General features: G+C 32.6%; 6 protein-coding genes across 6 annotated transcripts; 2 read left to right on the top strand and 4 right to left on the bottom strand.

Moving 5' to 3' along the window:
* Nucleotides 1-1,108: 1,108 nt before the first annotated feature.
* Nucleotides 1,109-3,775, bottom strand: PGO_144830 (serine/threonine protein kinase RIO1; the record flags this gene model as incomplete). Its single annotated transcript, XM_028690473.1, has 1 exon — nucleotides 1,109-3,775. The coding sequence occupies one exon, from the start codon at nucleotides 3,773-3,775 to the stop codon at nucleotides 1,109-1,111; it is 2,667 nt and encodes an 888-aa protein (XP_028546274.1).
* Nucleotides 3,776-5,835: 2,060 nt separating this feature from the next.
* On the bottom strand, nucleotides 5,836-7,902 carry PGO_144820 (conserved Plasmodium protein, unknown function; the record flags this gene model as incomplete). The annotated part of the gene is made up of 2 exons (XM_028690472.1): nucleotides 5,836-7,659; nucleotides 7,813-7,902. The coding sequence occupies 2 exons, from the start codon at nucleotides 7,900-7,902 to the stop codon at nucleotides 5,836-5,838; spliced, it is 1,914 nt and encodes a 637-aa protein (XP_028546273.1).
* Nucleotides 7,903-10,360: 2,458 nt separating this feature from the next.
* Nucleotides 10,361-12,622, bottom strand: PGO_144810 (protein transport protein SEC13; the record flags this gene model as incomplete). The annotated part of the gene is made up of 1 exon (XM_028690471.1): nucleotides 10,361-12,622. One exon carries the CDS (start codon nucleotides 12,620-12,622, stop codon nucleotides 10,361-10,363), a length of 2,262 nt encoding a protein of 753 aa, XP_028546272.1.
* A 2,915-nt stretch (nucleotides 12,623-15,537) lies between these two features.
* Nucleotides 15,538-16,878, bottom strand: PGO_144800 (sun-family protein; the record flags this gene model as incomplete). The annotated part of the gene is made up of 2 exons (XM_028690470.1): nucleotides 15,538-16,432; nucleotides 16,643-16,878. 2 exons carry the CDS (start codon nucleotides 16,876-16,878, stop codon nucleotides 15,538-15,540), a joined length of 1,131 nt encoding a protein of 376 aa, XP_028546271.1.
* Nucleotides 16,879-18,994: 2,116 nt separating this feature from the next.
* Nucleotides 18,995-20,326, top strand: PGO_144790 (hypothetical protein, conserved; the record flags this gene model as incomplete). Its single annotated transcript, XM_028690469.1, has 1 exon — nucleotides 18,995-20,326. One exon carries the CDS (start codon nucleotides 18,995-18,997, stop codon nucleotides 20,324-20,326), a length of 1,332 nt encoding a protein of 443 aa, XP_028546270.1.
* Nucleotides 20,327-22,038: 1,712 nt separating this feature from the next.
* On the top strand, nucleotides 22,039-23,531 carry PGO_144780 (ATP-dependent protease subunit ClpQ; the record flags this gene model as incomplete). Its single annotated transcript, XM_028690468.1, has 5 exons — nucleotides 22,039-22,101; nucleotides 22,293-22,376; nucleotides 22,655-22,693; nucleotides 22,909-23,035; nucleotides 23,221-23,531. The coding sequence occupies 5 exons, from the start codon at nucleotides 22,039-22,041 to the stop codon at nucleotides 23,529-23,531; spliced, it is 624 nt and encodes a 207-aa protein (XP_028546269.1).
* Nucleotides 23,532-24,063: the final 532 nt, after the last annotated feature.

Below are 24,063 nucleotides of genomic sequence, written 5' to 3'. Positions count from 1 at the left end.
GGGCAGCTGCTCCATACGTTTTAATGGAGAAAAAAAAAGAAAAGAAGCTAAAACAGTAGTGTAAAAATAAAGTTAAAAAGGAAGGACAAATTTGAAAACAAAGTTGTTGAAAATGTGAGAATGTAAGAAAAATAAAAAAAAATAAAAACCCTTTTCTACATGCATAACAAAACAGATATAAAAGCGTAACAAAAGGAAAATGGTGAAATTTTATTTATTTATAAATATTTTTTACGTAATAAAAGTGAAAACGAAAAATACAGCTGTTAAAAAGGGTGGGACAGAGACCAACGAAATGAGTTTCCCAAAAAAAATGTGAAAATGCGCTTGTGTTTTTTTGTGCATTATATGAAATGTTCATGTTGTCTGCTTTTACCTCATTACTTCGAGCTGTGCTAATGCAATTATTCTTATAAGCTCAAAATTGCACACAAAAATAAAAGGTAACAAAATGGTTAATAGTAAAATGATCTAAGTTTGCAAAAATTCATCATTTAAAAAATGTAGTCTATAAATGCCCTTCTCATTTTGTACATTTTAAAATACAGTACCATAATGTCACAGTTAACTAGCCAATTTCAGTTGGTAATATAAACCTCCAAAAAATAAAATAAAAAATAATTCACAGCTAGCTTTTACATATTATCAATAAAAAAGTATGAACGGTCATAATGTTCTCAATGAGTCAGGCTGTTAAAAGCTGCACCCATTTTGCTAGTATGATAATTTGTGAGTTTTCTTATTTGGGTCACTTCTCTGATATTAAATTCCTATTCATAATCAAAAAAATTACGATGTTTATCAATCGTAAATTCAAATAAAATGAAAAAAAAAAAAAAAAAAAAAAAAAAAAAAAAAAATTTGCAAAACCTTTGTATCCCCCCTCTGTCATTATAAGAACAACTACAATTTTCTGATTTTTTTGTTAGGTCCCTTTTTGAAAATTGCCTTTTCACCTTGGTGTATGCAACAGTGAAGTGGGTATAAAGTCTTCACCAGGTCTAACTTTACAAGACTCAGTGTATTACTATTATTACTACTATTATTATTATTTACATTTTTCATGTATGTTTTTCTGTATCACTTATTATGTGCAGCTTGTTTTGTGTCATTTTTTTTTCAAATGAGTCTTTTTTTTCTTTTTTTTTTTTTGATACTTGGGAACTTTATGTTTTCTTTTTTCCCTGTTTTGTTCTTTCACTAATTTGCTCCATTCCTTTCTTGTTACTCCCTCAGGAATTATTCCTTTAAACTTAACGCCTTCCTCCTGTTCGCTGTTCACACAATTGTTTTCATAATTGTCTATGTCTGATTTGTGTGCATCGGATAAATTATTTGCATGTGACACCTTTTCAAGGCTTAACTCGTCTAATGCTTTATCTTCATCTTTTTGACAAATCTCTCTAACATGATCATCCTCTCCCTGTTCACGAACATCTTCCCTGTTATCATAATTGTTTGGGTCCTTCTTTTGTGAGAACTTGTTCGTAAAGCATTCCTCTACTATGGCTTTTTGTTCATGTAGTGTTGTATCAACATTCGTTCTGAGTACCTCCGCTTCGATCTTTCCATCGGAATTATGGGTTCTTTCACCATTTTTATGAACCGCGTGCGTGTTATTGCCTTGGACATGTTTATTATGCTCCGAATTATAGTTACAGGAGATGAAGTTACCAACTATTGATTTCCCCTTTTTCAAAAGTTTTAAGTCCTTTTCAATGGTTCTGATATCCTTTATTTCGTTTAAATGTGATGGAATCCATGAACTTAAGAAGATTTGTTCTTCTACTTGACTTTTATCAGCATGTTTTTTTATATGGGATCTATTTTGTGCAGCAAATTTTGTTGCGTAATAACCCGTGGCTCTTTTTAATTTTTCAAAATATATTCTATTTTGTTGTATTCTTTTTAAGTTTAATTTAGGTATAGGAGTGGTATTTTTTACTAAACCAAAAAATTGGAGATATATTATTTCGGATGGGTTTATACATATTTTCTTTTTGTCGTTTTCTAAGAAAAATGTGACATCTTCTGGTGGGTTGGAGTGAACAATGTAATCAAATAATGTTTTGAGGGGAAGTACTTGCACGCGATTGTAAAAAAATTCACTTCGCTTGCTATGCTCACCATTTTTTTCATCGCCCCTTTCGATTACATCAGATGAGTTTGAAGTGTTTGCATTGTTTGAAGCATCGGCCATGTGCTGGACATTATTATACGCGCACGCGTTTCTATTTTTTAAGGTAATGTTTTGATAAATCTTAGCCTCGTGCAACATGGCATTGAGATGATGGGTATCTTCCTGCTTATCATTTCGAAATGTGCCAATTTTTTTTTTAAAAAAATTGGTAATGTTTAAACAATCTCTTTTCAGAAACTCTAAGGAGTACGGATGATCATGTTCCATAGATTGGGACACATCAATAATATAAATATGGTTAAAAAAATAAAGTAAATTATATTCTGAAAAATCTGCATGAACAAGTTTACAACTGCAATATAGTTGCCTTAAAATACATATACATTCAATGTACAATTCTTTCCATTTTAACAAACTAAAATTTAAGTCTTTCATTTTTGGGCATGCAGTATCTAGGGTACCTAACATACTCATTACAATAACGTTGCTTTTTAAAACTAAAGGATATGGACATCTTAATCCACATATTAATATACGTCTTAAATTTCTGAATTCTTTTTCTGACCATTGTTTTACCATTTTCCTTGGATTGGTGTTTTTGGTATATGCATTTCTAAATCGAAATTCTCCCTCTATATATTGGGACCTTTTTTTAAATACCAATACAGACGTATTATAAACTTTAGTTGCAAATGATATTGCAATCTTTTTATTTTCGAAATGGTTCCAAATGAGTTTGCCTTCCTTTGGAATAAATTCACTTAATTTGTCAATTATGTCGTAGGCTTCTCCTGACATGTTTGTCGGATTCTTGTCTTCTTCTAGTTCCGTTTCTTCCCTTTTTTCTTCTAAGTGCTTTCTCAGGTGGTACACTTTGTATAGGCTCTCATGGGGGAAATGAATGTCGCTACGCGGTTCGCCGTTATGCACCCCGACATTGCCTAGTTCATCGGTACTTCGTTCATCATTTTTTAGTTCATCGGTACTTAGTTCATCATTTTTTAGTTCATCGGTACCTAGTTCATCGTTCCTTAGTTCATCGGTACTTAGTTCATCGGTACTTAGTTCATCGGTACTTAGTTCATCGGTACTTAGTTCATCGGTACCTAGTTCATCGTTATGAATTTTGTTCATATTCTGCTGGTCGCTATACTGCCCATCGATATGCACTTGGCCTTCATTCATGTGGGCCTTGTAAGAAGACTCTTCTTCTTTTTCTTCTTCTTTTTCTTCTTCTGCTTCTTCTTCCGCTGCTGCTCCCGTGAATGCACTTGTAGTCTGCATATATTTGAGCAATACTTCCTTGACACCCGTTAGTTCTTCTTCATTTAGGTATTTATGAGAATTGAAAACGTATGCTTCCTTACCCGAACTGACAACTCCATATATTTCGTTCAGAAAATTATCTTTTAATTTTTTTAAAACAAGTAAGGTTCTATTATCTAGTACCGTGCTGACAGTTGCTCTTTTATCCCTTGTTAATCCCCTGTTTCTAAATTTGTTTGTAAGCTTTTCTCCTTCGATTAAGGAACTTTTAACATCATTGCTTACATCTTTTGCGTACATGTAATTTTCGAACCCTCCATAATTGTAATCCTTTTCATGTGTTTTTATTTTATCTTTCCTTATTTTCATATTTCAGTTTGGTTTAAAAAATATTGTTAATATCGCGTCTCATTCTACAACCTCTCTTCTACTTTCAACGTTTCTTCTGCCTTTTGGAGTTTGTTTGGAAATTTAAAAAAACAAAAAAAATTATGAAAAATGAAAAGAATGTGTTTAATATATGCATGTAGGAAATAATCCAGTATAGCAATGCTTGAATGGATCTATAATTTTCCACTAGTAGATGCTCTTTTTTTTTCTTTTTTTTTTTCCCACTCCCTTATTTGTTTATTAATACAATTCTATATGTGCTTTTTTTTAAGAACCAAATTATCTATTTTAAAATAAAAGTTCATTTAGGGGGACAGAATTTAATGTTTTATTATAAATCGGTCTCTCTCTAAGCACTAGTAGTTTTGAAACGTTGCCAAAAAAGGAGAAAATAAAGAAGAAAAACAACAAAAGAATAAATGTATATTTATATGTACATACTTCAAATATGCATGTTTTTTTTTTTTTTTTTTTTTTTTTTTTTTTTTTTTTTTGCCATGGTAAAGTACCCTTCAAGCTCATATGTATTATTTTGCTTGCTATGCTTTATCGAGAAAAAAAAAACTTATGCGCCTATGGGGGGAGGACTTGTATTTTACTTTGTTTTTGCTATTTTATTCTTTATTTTTGCTATTTTATTCTTTATTTTTGCTATTTTATTCTTTATTTTTGCTATTTTATTCTTTATTTTTGCTATTTTATTCTTTATTTTTGCTATTTTATTTAATTTTTACTGTTTTACTTAATTTTTACTGTTTTACTTTATTATTATTATTTTTTTATTTTTGCGGTAACTTTTGGGAAGTAATTCCATGATTGGAAAATGAAAATTACTTATACATGTTATGTGTGAGAAAACCCTTTTAAGAAAGTTCTCTCGGTATGTCGCAGACACAAGGGGTGAAAAGAGACATATATATATATATATATACATACACCGATGTGGTAAACATAACATCGCAGTATATCAAAAGCCCATACAATTTTTTGTTGTAAAAATACTAGGTTAAACCACCATGTGTAAAAGGGGAGTTGGGGGAGGCAGTAGGGTAATTATATGCCTCCTTTATGTCCTGTTCCCTTGTTTGTAGTGTTTAAGTTGTATAAGATGATCAGATAGCCCGTTCTGTTCACACGCTTCGTCGCTATTTTTTTTCTTTTTTTTCTCCACATTTGCTTTCTATTTCGCCCTTTCATTTTGGCCCGTCATTTTAATGCATTTTCCCTGCATGTCATTTTGATTGCCAACTTATAACTTCTCTTCCTTTTATTTTTTTTCTCCTTTTCACGTTCTGTCCAAGGAAGAAAGGATTTGTCAAATGGGACAGTTTTCCCCAAAGAGCTAGGCATCCCACCATTCCACCATCCCATATAAGCATCTCCATTTTTTTGTGCAACATGGTGGAGAAAAAATGAACACGGGTTTGTTAAGTATGGAGGTATGTATATATATTTAATACATACTTTATATAATCTCACGTGGTGCAAACGTCTTTCATCGCGTTGCCATAATGTTACCTAGGCCAAAAAAAAAGAAAAAAAAAAAAAGGAAAACATACATATATATGTGTATATATATATACACATATAAATATATTCACCTACATAGAGATAGAGAGAATAAAAAAGAATTAACAAACATTTGCATGTTCTTTCAAATGAGAAAATTTTTAATGACTGTTATTAGCACAACATTAAATATATTACAATGTGCAAAAAAAAAAAAAAAAAGAAAAAAATATATATGCATAATCACTAATGTGAATATGCCACAATGACGCAAAAAAAAAAAGGGGAAAAATTAATAAAAATGATAAAATAATTTTCAAGATGCAAAAAAGAAAAGGGGAAAGTTTATAAAAATTATAAAATAATTTAAAAAAAGAGAAAAAAAAAAAAAAAAAAAAAAAAAAGAAAAAAGCAAGTTTGCATAAACCACGAAACTGTGCATACATAACGCATTGGAAAAAAAAAAAAAAAAAAAAAAAAAGCCTCGTCCACTTGGGGAAATATAAGATTGACAAGAAGAACCTTCTTCATCACTTGTGCAAGTATACGTAACGACCATATTCACTTTCTCTATCATCCGCGTTTTCATTTTTTGACATGTTGGAATAATCAAATTTGTCCGTCCTGGAAAAATCACGATATTCGTCATCATGATCTTTCGTAAATTTTCTTTTCGTTTCAGAGTAATCACTGCTGTCATAATCTTCTTCGCCTTTTCCTTTTCCCTTTCCCTTTTCTTTGTTTTTGCTTTTATATTTGCTTTTCATCTTTTCTCTCTCTTTGGTTTTCGTTCTATCCTTCACCTTGTCCCGGTCTCTGTCTCGGTCTCGCTCTCGCTCTCTGTCCCTTTCCTTTTCTGTTTCCTTATCTCTTTCTCGTTCTTTGTCTTTATCCCTTTCTTTTTCTTTGTCTCTTTCCCTAATCCGATCTCTATCCCGTTCCCTATCTCGATCTCGTTCCTTTTCTCTCCTTCCTCTCTCCTTATCACGTAATTTGTACTTGTCTCTATCCTTTTCCTTATCCCGTAACTTGTACTTGTCTCTGTCCTTATCTCTTTCTTTTTCTCTATCCTTTTCTCTTTCTTTTTCTTTATCCCTGTCTCTTTCTTTTTCTCTCTCCCTGTCTCTTTCTTTTTCTCTCTCCCTGTCTCTTTCTTTTTCTCTCTCCCTGTCTCTTTCTTTTTCTCTCTCTTTGTCTCTTTCTTTTTCTCTATCCCTGTCTCTTTCTTTTTCTCTATCCTTATCCCATTTTTTGTCTTTATAATGGTACCTATCCGTTTTCCTATACTTCCTTTCCCTACTATCATCTGAATATCTTTTTCTATAATTATCGTCATTATCATAAGAACGCGTATCATCATCCATGCTCCCTTTTCTTTCCTTAAAATAAGAATTATTCCTTTTATAACCTTCATTATCGTCATGAAAATTCATGCGTGTTTCACCTTGTCTATATTTGGTGTATTCCATCATCATCTCCTCACGATGACTGTCATTGTAGTTTCCTTGGGTAACCATATGGCCAGTGTTGTTATTGCTACTGTTGTTATGGCTCGTGCTGTGATATTCCTTATTGAGATTATTATGAGGGGAGGAATTACGAGAGGAATATGTATCATCGTTCAGATGTTCCATAGTGTATTTATTCTCATCGTTACGATAATTATCATATCCATGGTTACTAACACTTTCTGCATCATTATCACTGTGACGACTATTGTCATCATGTATTGGAGAATGTTTTTTTTTTAACTTTAGCTTCATCTGTAGTGCACTAACATAATTGTTAAGTTTTGAATTTTGTTCTTCCAATTCATTTTTTTCTTTCGTAATTTGTGTATATTTTTTGGATAGTTCAGCTAGTTGTTGACTTAATAATTCATTGTCTTCGTCAATATCTGTATTTAACTCTTTTAATATTTTTAATTCATTTTTATAAAAAACGATTTGTTGTTTTAAATTTATAATTTGTATAGATAATGGTTGTAACGTATTTTCCTCTAAGGTTTTTCCCAATTCATAATTTTCATCTTGCAATTTTTTGCATTTACTTATAAGTCTTTGTCCTGCTGTTGCTTGCGCATCGAAATTAAATCCTTGTAATTTCTCTTCAGCTAAATTCCATTTTCTTGTTATTTCGTATATTTTGTGTCTCAATTCTTTTATTTCTAAATTTATAGATGGATCTATTAGCAAATTTCTTAAGGAATTGATATTCAAAATGTCTTCTTTGGATGATTTCCCATCTTCATCTTCGTACATGTGCATATTTCTCCATTCGTTCAGGTACGTGTGCGTCTGGCATATTTCCTTTTCGAGTGAGGATATGCATGCAAGGTAAACGTGTTCTCGTTTCTGCACGGGGGGGTGTAAAGAAGTGAGTTTCTTTATGTGATCGGTATGTATGCATGTTTGTTCGTACGTATATTTGTTCGTATGTATGATTCTACATATGTATGCTTCATGCTTAAAAGCAATGTGCGGGAAATTGTTCATTCGTATTGTCACCTTGAACTCATTCAGATGCTCATTCAGGTTCCCCTCAATGTATTCATTCCCTTCGTCCTTCAAAAGTACATCCGTATTTTCTAGAGACATTTTTCTGGGAATTTATATCTTAAAATTTTACTCCATATGGAATGGGTGCAGGGATGGGACACACATAGTACAAGAAAAAAAAAAATAACTAAGGTACTTCGACTGTAACACTAATGTTGGTGTCTGTGTTAGCTGAGCATATCATCAATTAATATGCAAAAAAAAAAAAAAAAAAAAAAAGGGGGGAGGGGGATGGAAATAGAAAAAAAAAAAAAAAAAAAAAAAAAAAAAAAAAAAAAAAGGGGGGGGGGGGAGAAAAAAAAAAAAAAAAAAAAAAAAAAAAAAAAAAAAAAAAAAAAAAAAAACACAATTTTTGCGTTCAGTGGGGAAGCAAATGCTAATAACATCGTAACGTGGAAAGTTCTGCGTTGAGTTCTATTTCAACACTAAAAAATTAAAAGCATTAGCATGGGTGTTACATACATGTTCATCTATATTACAAATATAACTTTTACGTATACATTTATAATAATATATATATACATACATATCCATGCATACCCATTTTTATATAAATATGAAGAGCCTATGAAAATTCGCTCAAGCTGACATATATGTATATATATATATATATATGCATACATGCAAACATACCTAAATACATATGTATCCTTACTATATGTTGTGCTGTTGCAATCTCACTTTTTTTTGATGATTCACAGTTTTCATATAAAAGAAACAAGCATATATATAAACTTTTAGGGACAAAGTGGGTAAATTTCACAAAATACATAGATCATCATTATGCAGAAATGCACAATTTATCATTTTATTTTATACAAAAATGGATCTGTTAAACTTTGTTATTTTTTTATTGTACTACGCAGTTTTAAAAAAAAAAAAAATAAAATAAAATAATAATAATTCTCATGCACAATATATAAGGTTCCATTTAGATTCTATTTTTTTTTTTTTTTTTCTTTTTTTTTTGTCACGTGTAGGAAACTGTTTTGTTGCATTATTTTTTTTCGTCCCGCATAACACAATCTTTTATTGAATTGTTTTTTCTTGTCAATCTTTCCTTTTTTAACTATTCCCCAAAATTGCCTTTTTTTGCCTTTTTATGCCTTTTTAATTTTGCTTGTTTATTCCGTCTTAGCGTTATATTTTGCGACCCACTTTGCGACCCATTTTATATATTTATTTTTATAGATCTTTCACTTCCGGTTTTCACACCCATCCGCTTGGAAGGCAAACATAAATTCCCTTTGGAATAATGGGCAAGGAAAACCAAATTTTCAAAAAAAGTGAGTAGGAAAAAAATGCTTATGTGAAAAGATCCTACTTGGTGGCATAGATTTTCAGAAAAAGTCCAAGTTTGACATGTTTATCAAATAATTTATAATATATACAATTTTTCTACTGACAGTATTTTTTCTGCTCCTTGCTCTAAGGGACGACAACATACTAAGTTTTAAGAATAGGAGACATAGATAATAACCCATGAGGGAAAATAAAAAAAAATTATGAATTTATCTTGCCCATTGGGGGATTTCCCCACATATATACACACACACATATATATATATATATTTGACAAATTGCAAAAGCAATAAAAAGGAAAAAAAACAAGCACACAAATGTAATAAGTTTGAAAAACAGACAAAACATGTTTTCAGCCCCCACTCCCCCCCCAACACATTTGTGACATCAGAATTATTTTTTTTTTTTTGTCATTGTGTACACTGCATTGCAATGTATACTTGAAATTATATCTTTATATAGGTCCTTATAAAAGCCCCACACACACACATCCCTTTTTTTTATGTAAAGTTTTTTTTTTTTATTTTATTATTTTTTTTTTACGCAAACTTTTCCTTATGTATGTTCAGGTAAAAAATCATAAACATAAAAAAAAAAAAAAAAAAAAAAAAAAAAAGAACGCGAGAGACATATAAAATATATATGGCTCGCTATAAAAAAAGGAATTTTGTTGGATAAATCAATATGTTACTAACATTTTTGATTTGGGGAGAGATACATATAAACACACAAGTATTTTTACAGGAACCTTTTCATTCCTAATTTTTTGGTGGTGATAGGGGGGGCAGAATTAACAATTGCTTAAAAAATGCAAAGTACGGATGGGGGTCATATTATATATATATATATATATATATATATATATATAGTCAGGAAAAAGGAGAGATGCCTTTTTTTTTTTTTTTTTTTTTCTTTTCAAGAACAAGTCTTTTTCGTCTTGTTGTTCCTCTCATTAGGGTCATCATTTTGTTTTCCCCTTTTTGTTTAGCTCATAAATTTATTCTTTATTCTTTATGATTTTTTTTTTTTTTTTTTCTTTTTTCGTTACATATTGGCATACCCCCCCCCTTTCCTATGTGTGGGTTTTTCGGCACATCCTCCACATTTTGGAATCTCATTTATGTAGGGAAACCCATCTCACCAAGGCAGACAGACAGACAGACTTATACAGACACGCACACCTGATGTATCTCTCTTATTGCGGGTGACTATAATTCGGATACGCCCCATATTGCATATTGTTGGTTTGATTTGCATTCAAATCATTTCCCCCCATCATGTTTGGAGGTGGTGGTGGTGGATGGTTATAAGTCATCTGCGCATAGTTACTTGGAGAGTTTATATTTTTCATAGGTGGAATAGGTGGTTGGTTAGTGGTCATTGGTGGTGTGGAATCAGGTTGAGCCATCATATTTGAATTACAATTTGAAAAGGCATTTGTTTTGTTCATTCCTTTTACAATATTTGATCCATGTTGAAGGGATGTTGAACCGAATGGAGGAGGGGGTGGTGGTGGAGGAGGAGAAATTTGTTGCGTGCTAAAATTTGTTTTGTTCGTATTTATTCCCTGAAATTGCGAAGGTGGTATTGTACTGGTAGGCTTTCCAAAGTTCATCGGATTTGTGCTGACGTGGGAAAATGACGCTGGTTGCTGCTGTTGCTGTTGTGCTGGTCCAGGGGGAGGGACATGCATACTCTGTTTATTGCTCATATATGAACCCCCCCCAGGCATATTCGTAGGAGGTGTGGTGGGAGGAAATTGAGGTGCAGTAACCCCTTGTTGATTTGAGACATGTGGTGGAGCATAATTCAAACCACTATAGGAGGTGGCAGTACCCTGTTCATGTGAAACCGGGGGTGGTGGTGGAGGCAAATGTGAAGCTGTACCAACAGGGGTGTTACTACTCATGGAATAATGACTAACATTTGTTGTGCCAGGTGGAGCAACTGGTTTCTTATTTGGAGTCATCAAATAATTCGGCGTCACGTTTTGTTGATTCGGGTGATTCGGGTGATTCTGCTGATTCGGATGACTTTGCTGATTCTGCTGATTCTGTTGATTCGGATGACTTTGCTGATTCATGGTAGTGTTAATTTTCATAGGAGGGGGTGGGCCTTGGCCATAGGGGTGACTGTTGTTGTTATTTGATTGTAAAGCATTCATATTACCTTGCATCATCATGGAATTATTTATATTCATATTGGGTGGAGGAATTGCATTATTCCCAGTGTTATTTGAGAAGGGTTTATAGTTCAAGTAAGCTGTAGAAGCGTTTAGCACATTTGGGTTTTCATTATTCATACCTGGATTATTGTTATAGCTGCTGTTATATGCATCCATTGGATTCGTTGGATGATTTCCCATAGGGTCTGATGACATAGCTCCATTAACATTTCCATTAGTAATAGTATCAATATTTTTCTCACTAAAATCATTTTTTTCCTCCATTTGAGCCTCCATTTGTGCCTGCATTTTTTCATTATCAGCTAAATTACATATTTCCTCCCACTGACCATCCATCCCTTCCCTAAATAAATAAGCATTCTCATCAGTGCACGCAACAGCTAATATGGTTCCATTAGGAGACCAACTTATTTTACTAATTTTATGTTGTACTTTTATGATTTGTCCATTTTTCCATTGATTATTACTTGCATCTTCTACCCATAGTATAACAATTTTTTCATCTGAACATGATGCAATTATATTGGTAGAATTATTTATATTAGGTTTCCATGCAATATCTTTAATAGCTGATTTATGTGGTTTGTCGTTCATTTGATAAATTTTATGAAATTCTTTTGTATTATTATCAAACATCCATATAATGACTTGATTATCATAGCCACCAGATGCCAATCTGAATAAGTTTATCTGATCTCCACCACCACCACTTCCTGCACTCGTCCCTTCATTTAAATGTTTATTATTACTTAACGATTGATAATTATTATATGTCTTTTCCCAACTTAAACAAGATGTTCCATTCAGGTGTGCCTTAACACTGTACTTATTCCAGTATCCTTCTTCGTTTGTTCCTTTTGTTAAATTGTAAGATATTATGCTCATTTGTCCATCTGAACATGCACATCCTAGATGTAATCCGTATTCATGAGGAGACCATTCTATATAGTTTACGCTACTTTTATGATCATTATTTATGTATATCATATCATATTTATTCATATATACTTCTTTATATATTATTATACTCTTGTCATAGGAACAGCTAGCTAACAAACTCCCGTATTTTGGATGGGACCAACATACTTTCCAAACAGCTGAACTGTGATCCCTCATTTCTGCAATACATACTGGTTCTTTTGAAAGACTCACATCGAATATTTTTACTGTATTATCACTTGAACATGTGGCCAATTTCTTACTGTAATAGTCAAGCTCACAATCATTTATAGACTTCAAATGATTCGTATCAAACACAACTAATTCGTTCATCTTGACAAATTTTATGAAATTTTAGCGATTCGATTTTGAAATACACTTTTGAATGGTGGTATACTACCCAGCCTCCCCCTTTTTTTTTTTTTTTTTGTTTTGTTCTGTTCTGTTCTGCAACAAGTTTTTACCCTAAAGGTACTACTTCTAGGGGATGATCTTAGGCTGATTAAAAAACGTTTTGTATGAACGGACAGGTGGGGAAACTTAAGGCATTTATTCGTAAAGGGGGTGAAGGGGTAGAATTCGCATGAAGCGCAGAAAAAAAAAAAGGGGAAAAAAAGAGATTCAAAAAAAAAAAAAGAATGAGAAAAAAAGAAAAGGTTATATTATATGCATACAACTGGGGAAACTTCTAGGGAAAAAAGAAAAAAAAAAAAAAAAAAACTCATGCATACAAGTTCATGAATGAGTGAATGTACATATAAATATATTTACATATGCGTATTTTATGTGCCTATTTTCAATGCATGTCAGTAATCACATCATTTTTTCAAAAATCTACTGAATGGCCATTTTTCACTCTTTTTGCGACCGTATGATGCAGCAGATTTTTTGTTCAAGCACCACGAAAGCATTATGCGGACGCTCAAGGGGGGGGGGGGGTAGGGGGGAAATTCTATATAATGAGTTTCTATGAAAATATACAATATACACATGCACATGTTCATGTGCTATGGATTTGTATGTTTATAAGTATGTATTATATACAAAACCACGAACGGATATAAAAACATCCAAGTAACATGGTGAAAAAGTAATAAAAAAGTTTTTACGATTTTTGCCGTTTTGCTGATTCGCGGTTTTGCCGTTTTGCTGATTCGCGGTTTTGCCGTTTTGCTGTTTCGCGGTTTTGCCGTTTTGCTGTTTCGCGGTTTTGCCGTTTTGCTGTTTCGCGGTTTTGCCGTTTTGCTGTTTCGCGGTTTTGCCGTTTTGCCGTTTTGCCGTTTTGCGATTTTTGCAGTTTTACGGCTTTCGTACTTTGGCTCACTTGCAAGGAATTGCGTCCGTTTAAATAATCACAATTACGTGCTTGCCCTTTGGTTAACAGGTGTTGAAAGAAATGAGGGGGGAAAAGGAAAGCAAAGAAAAGAAATTACGTTTTGCTTGAAGCCATTTGGAGGTGCTCCTTTGTGTTAATTTATCGGTTATAGTTTTATTTTTGCTGTGCTTCCTTTTTAGTGCAATTTTTTATGCCTCTTTCGACACATGTCATTTTAAAAAAAAAAAAAAGATGCATTCACAATAACCTGTGGTAAAATAATAAATAACCGAAACTGAAATCATGAAAAGGTCCCGATTAAGAACGAACAAAGATTTGTCAAATGGATTTGCAAAAATATGTAAAGTTTTTTTGTATATATGTGAAGTCAGTATGGAAATGTGGCATGCGCATATTATGTTTTTTGTAACGCATGCACGGATTGCAAATGCGCGAAAATATAATAATCACTGAAACGTGTGGAGGAGCGGAAAAGAGAAATGAATTGTTCGTGTTAAAACCTCACATAACAGAAAAAAATGTGTTTTCCTAGGGTAACAGAAACAGTTATATGTTTTATGTGTAAATAAAAAAGTTCAAATGTTTTGTAAAAAAATACATACGTGAAAGCATACATACGTGAAAGCATACATACATGAATGCATACATACACACATATATATGTAGTTGCCATAAAGTGTTTCATATGCACTCAAAAAAAAGAAAAAAACTCAAGTAAATACGGCTTGGCCGGAAATTAACTCGTAGCAATTTCTTTTCCAAGGTGAAATGTGTTGCCACAAATGTGTATATGTATATGCATATGCATATTTTTTTTAATTTTTTTTTTTTTTTTCTTTTCACAATACACATCTTTTTGCCTCCATCCAACTTATCCATAGCTCAACAAAAATATAATATACCGAAAATAGGTATATATATATATATATATAACCTCTATATATATTATTGTACAAATCAGACACGTCCTCCTCCCCTGCGTAAAAAAAAAAAAAAAAAAAAATAACACACTTCCCGGAATCCTGAAACCAGATTCCACATCACTGACTCTTGACAAATGTAAATCATATGTGTGTTTATTTTGTGGGTAAAAATTACTTCGCTATTATAAAGTATGAAAGAGCAACATGCTTTAAGTGCAACTGTATGAAGATATAATTACCGAAAAAGAAAGAAAAAAAATAAAATAATAATAATTAATTAAATAAAATAAAATAATAATAAACAAAAGTTATATATATTATGAGGGCAAGGGGATAGGATGAGAATGACTCCTGGAAAGTTTGTCCATACCCAATTGTGGTGCCTATGTCATACACATCATTTTTATAAACATAACTATCTGTGAGTTCCTTCCAATTCCAAGGGAAACATATTTGTGCTTGCTCATTTTTTTTTAAAGTGCTTAAGCGGCAAAGGTAGGTTCCACACACCTACAGACTTGTGTCTACGTATGCTCACAGTTGTGCTCAAAAGTTTATATTTGTAGACATTCGTTTACATATGCTTGTGAATATTTTTGTGCATGTGATTATGCACACATGTAATATGTGTATGGCATAAAGCTGAAGAACCAATGGAGAAACGAAACATGCATGTGCATGAACTCTTATTGAGCCCTTCCTTCCTTTTCTTTTCTCTGCCTCCCTTTTAATTTCATAAAATGGATACAAAAACAAATCATTCCCTTTTCGCAACAATGTCACAATGTCGAAATTTCACACACACCATGCATATACAGGAAGGGTACACATAAAAATTAAAATAAGGGAGAGGAGCATAGGAAAGGAAATAACAACGGTGTATTAATATAACTGTATATTTAGATCATGCCGCATGGGAATATGGCACCCAACAAAAGTTTTTGTGTAGCGCCTTCTGATGCTGGTTCAAGTGAGATCAACATCGTTCTTCATTCCCTCCTTTCAAAAATGGCCAAGAAAAAACCATCCATGGATTTGGATTGAGGCAAGGAATGAAATGGTGGCTCGGAGAGGTATAAGTTATGTTTTTCACAGAAGTATTTGGCTTGATGAACATTTTCGGCATCTAGAATGCTGCAAGTTATGTACACAATTTTTCCACTTTTTTTAAGATATAGTAGAGCTTTTTCAAAAATTTGCCTCTGCAAATTTACATATTCATATAGTTTATTGTTCGTATATTTATATTTCATTTCTGGGTTTCTCCTTAAAGCACCTGTCCCTGTGCAAGGTGCATCAACAACTACAATATCCATGTAACCAAATAATTTTTTTAATAAAATATGATTTGAATTTAAAAGAATATAATTCTGAATTCCAGCTCTTCTTAATCGTATTTTTGCTTGTGAGAGCATTTTATCTCGTACGTCATGTAAATATACTTTTCCTGTATTTTCCATCATTACTGAAAAAGCCAAAGTTTTTCCACCTGACCCAGCACAATAATCTAACACTTTATCACCTGGCTGTACAGGTATTTTTGAGCTAACAATTTGGCTTGCTTCATCTTGTATTTCAAAATATCCTTTCTTGTATTCATGGTTATTTTTCAGTATTTGGTTTTTTGTTAATAGTAATCCTTGTGCAGAATTTACACACTTTTCAACTGATACACCTTTGCTCAATAACACTTTAAATAATTCGTTTCTAGATATTTTGTTCGTATTTACTCTTAAAAAAACAGGTGCTTTTTCGTTTAAAATGGACATCAGAGTAAGGCTTCTCTTTTCTCCATAGCAGTTAACTAGCTGCTCGTACAATTCTTTGGGGAACGAGTACCTGATGTGTGCAGGTATTTTCTCGTTGTTCATCTCGTATTTCCATCTGTAGCAAATGGGTGAGCAGTATGCACATGTGCAATAGGAGAGTACAAAACTGGGGACGGAGAGACAGAGGAATATACAAAAAGGGGGGGATACAAAACATGAGAATATTCAACGGGAAGATACAAAACAAACGGATGCACACGATAAAATTGCGCCAAGTAGGGAACTACACAGCCATTTCTTTGGCAACCCCACTTGATAGACCTACTTGTCTGAAGAAAAATATGTCTTGATTATGTTAGTGTATAATGCCGAGGGAGAAGACAAATACAACAGGAGGGTTTTGTTCTTTATAATGTTGTACACGTGTTCAGAAATATATGGCTTGTCTCTGTTTTTAATGTTATTGCTTTTGAAGTACAATCGCATGTAGATGTCCAAGGGAGACATGAAATTGAAACTGTTTAACGCATTTTCAATATGACGCAGTCTGGTGCTGTTCATTATTTTTTTTTTTTTTTTTTTCTAAAGGGTGACAATTTGGCTAGCTCGGACGTGCATGCGTATTCTCAATTATTTTTTATTTTCTGATATATACATGCATGCTTACATGCATACTTACATACATACAGTATATGTACATACTATGTGTTTTCCCCTTCCGCATGGATGTACTTAACTATATTTTGTTGTACCACCTTTAGTACACCATTCACACAGCAGTTTTGTCGATACCCTGTTATCGTCATTTATTTTGAGCGCAATATTAAATCGATACATGAGAAGCCATGTCTTGCTAAATTTTTGCAAAAAACACCACATGGATTTCTGTTCAAATGTGTGTAGATCTACAAATTATTTAGTTGTCATGTAAAAATGGTTAAGAACATTCTATTTTATTTGTTCTCAAAATGCTTGTCCCATTTGTTCTGACATCAATCTTTTCACACATATCGTAAAGGGAACGTGAAGGGAACATAATATAGCCCACAATTCTATAGTTTTTAATTTGAAAGAGAACATGCTACACTTTTTTGGTTATTTTATAGAAAAATAGAACATGCTGTGAGCTTTGGGGGAATGGGAACGAATAGTTTTTATCCGTCTTGTGTGCTATACGACTAGTTCAAGATGAATATTTAAAATATTGCATGCTTATGATTGTCTTTTCTTAAAGGGACAAGAAGCAAAAAAATAAGTAAAAATATGAGATAAAAATATGACATAAAAATGGAGCATAAAAATAGAGCGTGAAAATAGAGCATAAAAATGGAGCATAAAAATGGAGCAAAAAAATAGAGCGTAAAAATATAACGTAAAAATAATTTCTTGTTTTATTTTAAAATAAATTTTAAGAGTCATTATCTTCACAACATGAGACGCGCTGTTGCAGTTTTCTTAATATGTAAAAAAATTAAATAATAGCAATGGCAGTCGCAGTAGGAATAACAGTAATAATAATAAAATAAAAATAAAAGGAAGAGAGCGTAATTTTATTATGGTTTTTCTGTTGCCTGAATTGGCCATCACAAGGATCCACTCTGGAGGAAGAACAAGTGATATTCAGCGGATGGCAAAAGTAAATGATCTCGAAATGCCGTTATAAATGTATATATGTTTTGGAAAAAAAAAAAAAAGTGATATGCAGTACGAGGGATCATTGAGGATGGTGCACTAACAAAGGGCTACAAACGCATGCTTGTTTTTATAAAAAAATATATATAAATATATATATTTATATGTGTATACATGAATTATGTTCATGTAATATTATTATACGTCTCTCTCTCCCGACTTGTAACTCATCCATTTTTCTATGGGGGACAACACAACAAAAAAAAAAAAAATAAAATAAAAAAATGAAGTGGTGAAAAGGTGAAAATATGAAATGATGAAAAGATGAAATAATGAAATGGTGAAAAGATGAAATGGTGAAAAGATGAAATGGTGAAAAGATGAAATGGTGAAAAGATGAAATGATGAAATGGTGAAAAGATGAAATGGTAAAAAGATGAAATGATGAAAAGATGAAATGATGAAATGGATGAAATGCAAAATTGAGTCCTTTTTTGTAAACTTCGTTTCTACAAGTTACATAGAATGTTCCGAAATATTTACTCTCCCCTATCTTGTGAGCGACGACTTTCGCACGAAGTGGTCAGGGGGTTTTTTACATTACCTTATTATCAACTATGTATGAACTGCGTTCCAGTTAAGTATTGCCTTCATGTCAACCAAGTATTGCCCAAGTATCAAATGCACATCAGGTTACGCATGAGTGAAGTGTTGAAGAACAATGACTGAAAAACTGAAGCTAATTTTTTTTTTTTCACAATGAGCTTTTTTTGTGGACATGAGAGAAAAAAAAAAAAAAAAAAAAAAAAAAAAAAGGAAGATAGGTGTTAACCTACGAAATTTTGTACATCTAGATCTATCTCATTTGGGAAGAAAACTGGATAAGTCACATTACAAGGGGATAACAAGCCAAACCGCATCTACGTTGCAACCACAGTCTCAGCTACAATTTCGTTTGCACAGTGCCTGTCGTATCAGCTGATTTTTGCACCAACCGATCACGCACCAACTCCCATTTGCCAGCTCCCACTCTGCAAAGGACAAAATGGAGCAAGTGAAACTTATCGTGCTTTACGAAAACCAGGATATCCTGATGCTTAACGCAGAAAACGAGCGTTGCGAAATGAAATTCGAAACAACTTTAAAAGATGAAGAAAAGAAATTGTACATGCTAAAAAATGGAAGTTTCCTTGTTTTAAGTGTGAACAAAAAAATGGTGTCGAAATATATATGTGGGAAAAGTAGTCCAATTTGCACAAAACATGTGAGGGTACAACAGTTGAATGTGATAAAAGTAACACAAAATGAAAAAATAATTCTAGGAGGAGATAAATTTGGAAATATTTACATATGGTCATCCCTTTCAGGATTATTAATAAATACATTTCAAGCTCATTACGGTATTGTGAAGGATATATTAATAGATCAAATACTGAATGTTATATATACATATAGTGATGACAACATAATAAATGTATATAATTTACCTGACCTGTTCAGAAAAAAAAAAAAAATAATTCCAATGCTACGTTATCAACATAGTATAAATTCAAGCATAAAACAAATCATTTCAATCACTCCAAATATGTATAGTTCATACTATTCTTTGATAACCTTAACAAGGAATGGGAATATACACATTTGGGGATTAAAATCAAAGGATCCAATACATATATTAAAAACACAGTCTGAAAATTGTACCTACATTTGCACAAATGATCCTTTCAATACACATTTATACCTGTGCAAGGGAAATAAAATTTTCCGTATACCTTTGATGCAAATTGCAAAAAAAAATAAAATCAACTCCTCTACTCTACATGAAAACCAAAATACTCCTCTTGAAAGTAAAGAAGATATAAAACTTTCCATTTATGGGGATTATATACAAGTACGAAATGGAAAGATAAATCAAAGTGAAGGACAAAATAGAACTACACAATTTGTACCGTGTAAGGATGACCACCATGATGAATCTTTTGTAAACTTTAAAAAATGCACAGCATTCATAGGTCACAAAAATGAAGTATTGAAATGCCACGTTAATAACAAAAAAGAAATTATGATAACTCTAGCAAGAGATGGTATTAAATTATGGGATATATACAATTGTTATGTTGTTAAGACATTGAAATATGGAGAAAACATAATTGATTTTTTTGTACCAACCATTACTAAGCAATTTCTTCATACCTCTTCTTATTTTATTGAATTCCCACATTTATTGCATGAATGTGAAGATGATGTTGTGGTAAATATTGTCGATCTTGTCACACCTAATGTGATTGAAGATAGTTATAATAATAGCCCCCTTTCCCACTCGGATGAAAATTTGCTACTTCACATGGCCACTATGTTTTCTGGGCGAGAAATCTAGCCCGATATACATTATCCGCATAACACTGTTCACTATCCCATCACCCGCTTAACATTATTCACTATCCCATCACCCGCTTAACATTATTCACTATCCCATTATCCGCATAACACTATTCACTATCCCATTATCCGCATAACACTATTCACTATCCCCTTTTTTTTTTTTTCTTCTTTAAATGTCGTAGTTATATATATTTATATAACTCGTTATATATACGTATATCGAGTCATCCCTCCTAAAAATTGTGTCATCTGATTGGAATATATTGGACCTGCACGATGATCCATATTACAGTGATTACAATTATAAGTTGTATATATTTGTGAGCTCTTCCCTTTGGAGTTCTTTAAACAGAGGGAAAAAAAAAAAAAAAAAAATTTTCCTTAGCACTGTAGATGTTTGGTGAAGCGTGGTGGGGTGTATTCCCATACCATAGTGAACCGAACCCACGACAACTATACACACAAAACCCATTACTCCACGAGCATGATTTTATGCCGGAGTCAATCTGTGCATAAAATAAATGAACAAAAAATACCCCAAGTGAAATACTTCTTTGGGGGAATTTTTTAAATCGTTTCCACGCACACGTGTATATGAACAGATATGCACATGCATGCGTAACTCCAATATGCAGTAAAAACGATATGTTACAAGTTACAAACTTACACAAGGTTTCAATGTGGTAACCTTATATCCTTCACACAACTTTTTCTTTTTGCTTAAAAAAAATTACAAGAACAAAAGTGAGATGTCATCAGATGAACACCACTTTTTCATACCCATAAAACAGTGTACGCCAACGAATTATTTTTTTTCTCCCGCTGGTTATTAGCGAAAGGGTTTTTTTGTTTTTCACAAAACATCCACACGTATATATATATATATATATATATATATATATATATAGAGAGAGAGAGAGAGAGAGGCGCCAACTGTTGCAAACAAGGTCTTTTTCTTTTTTTGTAGCCCCCGATTTGTAATTAATTCCCTTAAAATAGGCATTGGAGGAAACACGTACTTTGTCACGCAAGCATGAACGTAGGTGCGCTTCGTTCATGTTCATCTTAGCATTAAATGCACAAATGGAACCTGCTTACTAGTACATATATGCTCATCCCATGTGAAATTGTGCCTTTTTTTTTTATTTTTTTTCGAACACATTTTAATTAGTACACAGTGCATACACGCGTTTAACTTTATTTCATTTATTTATTTCTTCTTCTTCTTCTTCTTCTTCTTCTTATTATTATTATTATTTATTATTTTTATTTATTTTTTTTTTTTTTTGAGTCATGTCGTTAACCCACCCAGCTAGCGCTTTACTATTTAATTGTTTTTTTTTTGTTTTTTTTTTTTTTTTTTTTTTTTCCCTCGTTTTCCTTGCTCGAAGTGGGAAAGGCTGTTTATTGTTACCATTTTCTACTAATTGTGCAAAGGAGAAGAAGATTCGTTTTCCTTACAGAACTGTAAACGAAATTATGCATATTTTTTTCTATGTGCAAATGTAGATATGGTAAAACACAATTTTTGTTATACATCCAGTGTATATTTTATTAACTTTTTTTTTTTTTTTTTTTTTAAAGAAGATACGTAAAGATCTATAACCACTCTCTCTGATTAATTACATCTAAACATCACCAAGGGTTTTTTTTTTTTTTTTTTTCCTTTGATCCATTTGCTAAAAACGAGGAGGAAAAAAAAAAAAAATGTTTGTAAGGCACCTCTCTGCCCTTATTAGGTCTCCAACAAAGATAAACAGAACTATTCAGGTAGATTATATTATAACATATATTTTGAAATGTGCATCTGGGCATATGTTTGTAACATGTGCAAATCTTCACACCTGTTGGGCTAACCCCTCTGTGGTTATTTTTCCCCACATTTGTACTGTATCTTATATGGCATCGTCCTCTTAAAATTCCTAAAGGATCATATATATTTTTTTTTTTTCCCTCTGCAGAGAAACTACTTTTCCCACAATGAAAGGCTTCTAACACCCCGACACGGAACGACCATATTGTGCGTACGGAAGAATAACGAAGTGGTAGGACTCTTTGGATAAAGAGTGAAAAAAACGAAAAAACGAAAAAGACTAAAATAACGAAAAAAGCGAAAAAGACTAAAATAACGAAAAAATGAAAACAACGAAAAAGTTATAAAACCAGGAGAAATACGCAAGTTATGGAACAACAAAATCTATGCAACACTGCTAAAAAATGATTCCACCCGCACACTTTTATTATTTCCTTGGTACACGCTACAAGGGAGAAAAAACGTTAAAACGGTATTATGCACACACCTGTTACCATTTTTCCCTTTTAGTGTTTAATTGGTGATGGCATGGTTTCTCAAGGCACAATGGTATATACGTCTGCCCAATTTTCACGTTCCCTATCTTTTTTAATTACAAAATATGGCCTCATTTGTGCATCATCACATGTGTTTTGTGTACCTCTCAGGATACATACACGGATATATAGATATGTGTGTATGTGTATGAGGACATGGATGTTATTTTTTTTTCTTTTGTATCATCCGCTCCCCATTTTTCACTCCCTTTCCTCCTCCCCCATCAGATTGTTAAAGGAAACGCAAAAAAAATAAGAAGACTGAAAGACAACATTTTGATGGGTTTTGCCGGGGCAACGGCTGACTGCTTTACCCTGTTGGACAAATTTGAAACAAAAATTGATGAATATCCAAGTAACATTTTTGTGTGCAATAATGACGTGGTGATGGTGTTATGATGGTGTGACCATTTAAGTATCTTTGTGAGAATATGCGCAGTTGTGAGAGTATTCACGGGATTGCACATGCGTTTTCGCAATCCTTAACTCTATCCTAACTCCCATTTTTTTTTTTTTTTTTTTTTTTTTTTAACGATTCAGATCAACTTCTTAGGAGCTGTGTCGAATTAGCCAAGTTATGGAGAACGGACAGATACTTACGACATCTGGAGGCAGTATTAATAGTAGCCGACAAAGATGTGCTATTAGAAGTAACAGGAAATGGGGATGTTTTAGAACCCTCAGGAAATGTGTTGGGTACAGGATCAGGGGGCCCATACGCTATAGCTGCAGCCAGAGCATTATACGATGTGGAAAATTTGAGTGCAAAGGACATAGCCTATAAAGCTATGAATATTGCTGCGGATATGTGTTGTCATACCAACAATAATTTTATATGTGAAACGCTTTGATAGCTTGTTCTGTATTCTGCACTGCGTACGTGTGTGCCAGGGTTACACTCCACTACCATACCAACATGTCATTACACCGTATTACCATTATGCTTGTGCAATATATGTGCATGTGCGTGTAGCCCATCTCTGTGCTTGTGTGTGTATGCCTCCCAGTTATGAATCCCCATCCAATTTTTAAGTGATGAAATATCTTTTTTCTTTTTTTTCCATATGAAACAACTAATTTTTACCCTTTTTAAAATTTTTTTTTTCCAAACATATATTCTCAAATGTGAAACTTGTATTTTATTTTACATCTTGAATAGTTACCCAAGAATGTTGTAGTGAAACAATTCAGGTAAATGGTTACTGTGTTGAAAAAAAGAAAAGAAAAGAAGGGAAAAGAAAGGAAAAGACAAGAAAAAACAAGCACTTTAAGTTTCCTCCATGGGAATAAAAAGTGTATGGACAGTTTTTTCCTTATCACTATTGTATTTATTTTATTTGACTTTTTTTTTTTTTTTTTTTTTTTTTTGCTGCGTAAGGAATT

This window comes from Plasmodium gonderi (assembly GCF_002157705.1).
Source record: "Plasmodium gonderi DNA, contig: Chr14, whole genome shotgun sequence".
In the NCBI taxonomy this organism is placed as follows: domain Eukaryota; phylum Apicomplexa; class Aconoidasida; order Haemosporida; family Plasmodiidae; genus Plasmodium; species Plasmodium gonderi.
Note: the sequence above shows the minus strand (reverse complement) of the source record. Positions and strands in the feature narration are given on the sequence as shown.